The 2,773-nt window shown below is 52.0% G+C and overlaps 1 protein-coding gene across 1 annotated transcript; it reads left to right on the top strand.

Annotated features, from left to right (window-relative positions):
* rbm18 (RNA binding motif protein 18) lies at positions 1-1,413 on the top strand. The gene has a single exon (XM_030346740.1). It carries the CDS (start codon positions 177-179, stop codon positions 777-779), a length of 603 nt encoding a protein of 200 aa, XP_030202600.1. The 5' UTR covers positions 1-176; the 3' UTR covers positions 780-1,413.
* Positions 1,414-2,773: the final 1,360 nt, after the last annotated feature.

Here is a 2,773-nt window from a genome sequence, read left to right as displayed (position 1 = left end):
CGTGACGTCACCTAGACGCGTCTTTGTTGTTGTGCGACATAAAGGAACCGTGGATCCCGTACGTTGCCCGCCCCGAGATTTGATTAAAAACTCAATCAAAAGTCAAACTCCAACGCGATTTTACCCACTGAATCACTTTAAAAGAGGCCGTTGAGCAGAACCGGAGCGCCGCGGCCATGTCGTCCGCCGCCGAGTCGGTGGAGAACGCGTCGATCCTTTCGGAGAGCGTCTCCCACGACGGCAACCGGCTGTGGATCGGGAACCTGGACCCCAAGATCACCGAGTACCACCTGGTGAAGCTGCTGGAGCGCTTCGGCCAGGTGCAGCAGTTCGACTTCCTCTTCCACAAGTCGGGTCCCATGGAGGGCCAGCCGCGGGGCTACTGCTTCGTCAACTTCCACAGCCGCCCCGAGGCGGAGCGGGCCATCCGCTGCCTCAACGGGAAGCTGGCCCTCTCCAAGCGGCTGGTGGTTCGCTGGGCCCACGCCCAGAGGTTCGAGGGCTTCCGGACGGAGAAGAACACCATGCCGTCCAGCCTGGAGCCCGGGGGCAGCGGGCCGGCTGACGACGGAGCCATCTCCTCCGCCAACAACCACCTGAGCACCAGCGCCAAAATCCGCGCCATCGAGGCCAAGCTCCAGATGATGGAGGACCACCCCGACGAGGAGCCGCCCGGCCCGTCGCCCTACGTCTACAACAAGCCACCGGAGAGGAAGCGCTGGGAGCCTTACAACAAGAACGGGGGCCAGAGCCGGCCCTACCGCAAGTTCAGGAGATGACCCTTGACCCCTTGAGTTCACACCTGGACGCAGCGGATAAGCCGCGGGACACCTGCGGTACAGACACAACCCATGTCGCTCTGGAGGAGGGTGGACATCTCCGAGGAGACGGACGGAATGATGGCTCACATGATTTAATTGTTATCCTATCGGGAGGCCGGGTTTTGTAGCGTCGTATTTGTGGTTGTTTTCTTTCTTGTGTCCGTGTGAGGTCTGCTGGCCTTGCTCAGGGATTCGAACTTTCAACCTTCCGGTCACACGAGGGGGGATGATTCGTGGTGTCGGTGATAGACTCTGGCCTGTTTGACATGTTTTTTTATTTAGCTGTGCAGACGTTCATATTCTCCTGTGCTTTTACCTTGAAATACATCGTGTTTTGACGTCTCCTCTGGTGCTCTTATTGTGGCTGTGTGATATCCTGGTAACGACCTAGCCTCTGACCTCTCAACCAGGTCCAAGTCGGTAGGGGTCTCGCATGCTGGTACTGTGAATAGTTGTGATGTGGATCAGACATTACGAGACGTTTGAAAGCTCCCCTCTAGAGACGTCACAAATGGGAGTCTTAAAGGGGCGGTTCCAAAATAAAATGTATTATAATGTGCATGTTTCAATAAAATGGGTTAATAGAGTTTAACCACGAGATACAGGTCTCATAGGGACAGTAGACCCACCAGGTCCTGGTCTAAGAGGGGCCGTAGACCCACCTGTTCCTGGTCTAAGAGGGGCCGTAGACCCACCTGGTCCTGGTCTAAGAGGGGTCGTAGTGAGACCTTCGACCAGGAGCAGCCTCTGGGGTTTGGGTGGGGGGGGCACTGCCGGTTCGACCCAGGTTGGTCACCACATCTTCCGGGGATCATCGCCGCGGTAACCCAGTAGGTCATGGTCGAGATAACGATGAACACGTATTACAGCGCCACCTGCTGACCAACCACATCTCCTAGATCACGGCCTCGCCGGCCTGAGGCGTGGTGACCCGCTGAAGAGGCAGACGTAGGCCACCGCAGGGGTCTGTGGGCCCCCGTTAACACGGGAGCACATGTCCTGGCCCAACCAGGCTAATTTAATCTGGCCCCCCATAATCATCTTCCTGTATAATTGGCTGACTCATTAATTCCCTCACTCTCCACCGCAAGCTGGTGTGTGGTGAGCGTTTCGGCGCAGATTGGCTGCCACGCATCACCCAAGTGGGTGCTACACACTGGTGTCGGTGAGTTAGGTTCCCCCCTTCACCGTAAGCCTCTTTGGGTCATTGAAAAGCGCTATATAAACATAATGAATAATTATTATTGTTAAACCTCCTTCGCCTTGTGACGCTCTGAATCATGCGTTAGATTAGCTCTGAGACGTTCAGCAGAGCGGCTGCAGCTGAGAGAACAAGGCTAACTGTTTGACACCTTAAAGGTTGTATCAGCGATGCTAGGCCGAAACATAAATGATCACATTCAGATTTTTCCTCACGATCCGCTAGCTGCCCGCCCCATAAGCAGGCCGTCAAAAAAAACGCGTCTTTGTAGGCAGCCTATGCTCCGAAATCGCACACATAAACAAATGGTACTACCAAACACTGAAAACTAAAATAATAGCATTCCAACCAATCAGAGTAGAATCTAAACATCCACTTAATGGAACACTGAGATCTGTTCCTTAATGCTGGTGGTTAGACTGTCAGCTAGGGCTGGGCGATTAATCAAACTTTGATTGCGATTTCGATTTTTGCATCAAACGATCACAAAACTATTACAATCGAATTTTGGATACACATCTGTTCATTATTTTAGATTCAAACATTTCCTTTCAGACCATTTTGCGTATTTTTTTAAGGCGAAATTTAAAAGTTCTTAGTTACAAAAGGTTTTTTTGGGAGAGACATGTTGAATAAATACATCAAGTTTTCAAACTCAAAAATAATCGTTTGAACAATCGTGATTTCAACATTGACCAAAATAATCCTGCCGAGGACTTCAAAGCGTTAAAAACACGAACCACACAGCGTG

The sequence above is a fragment of the Gadus morhua genome, chromosome 22 (genome assembly GCF_902167405.1).
Source record: "Gadus morhua chromosome 22, gadMor3.0, whole genome shotgun sequence".
NCBI lineage: Eukaryota > Metazoa > Chordata > Actinopteri > Gadiformes > Gadidae > Gadus > Gadus morhua.
The sequence above is the reverse complement of the archived record's forward strand: the minus strand, read 5'-3'. Positions and strand labels throughout refer to the sequence as shown.

Excerpts from the sequence above, each read along its gene's own strand:
- rbm18 (XM_030346740.1), top strand. The coding sequence starts at position 177 with ATGTCGTCCGCCGCCGAGTCGGTGGAGAACGCGTCGATCCTTTCGGAG.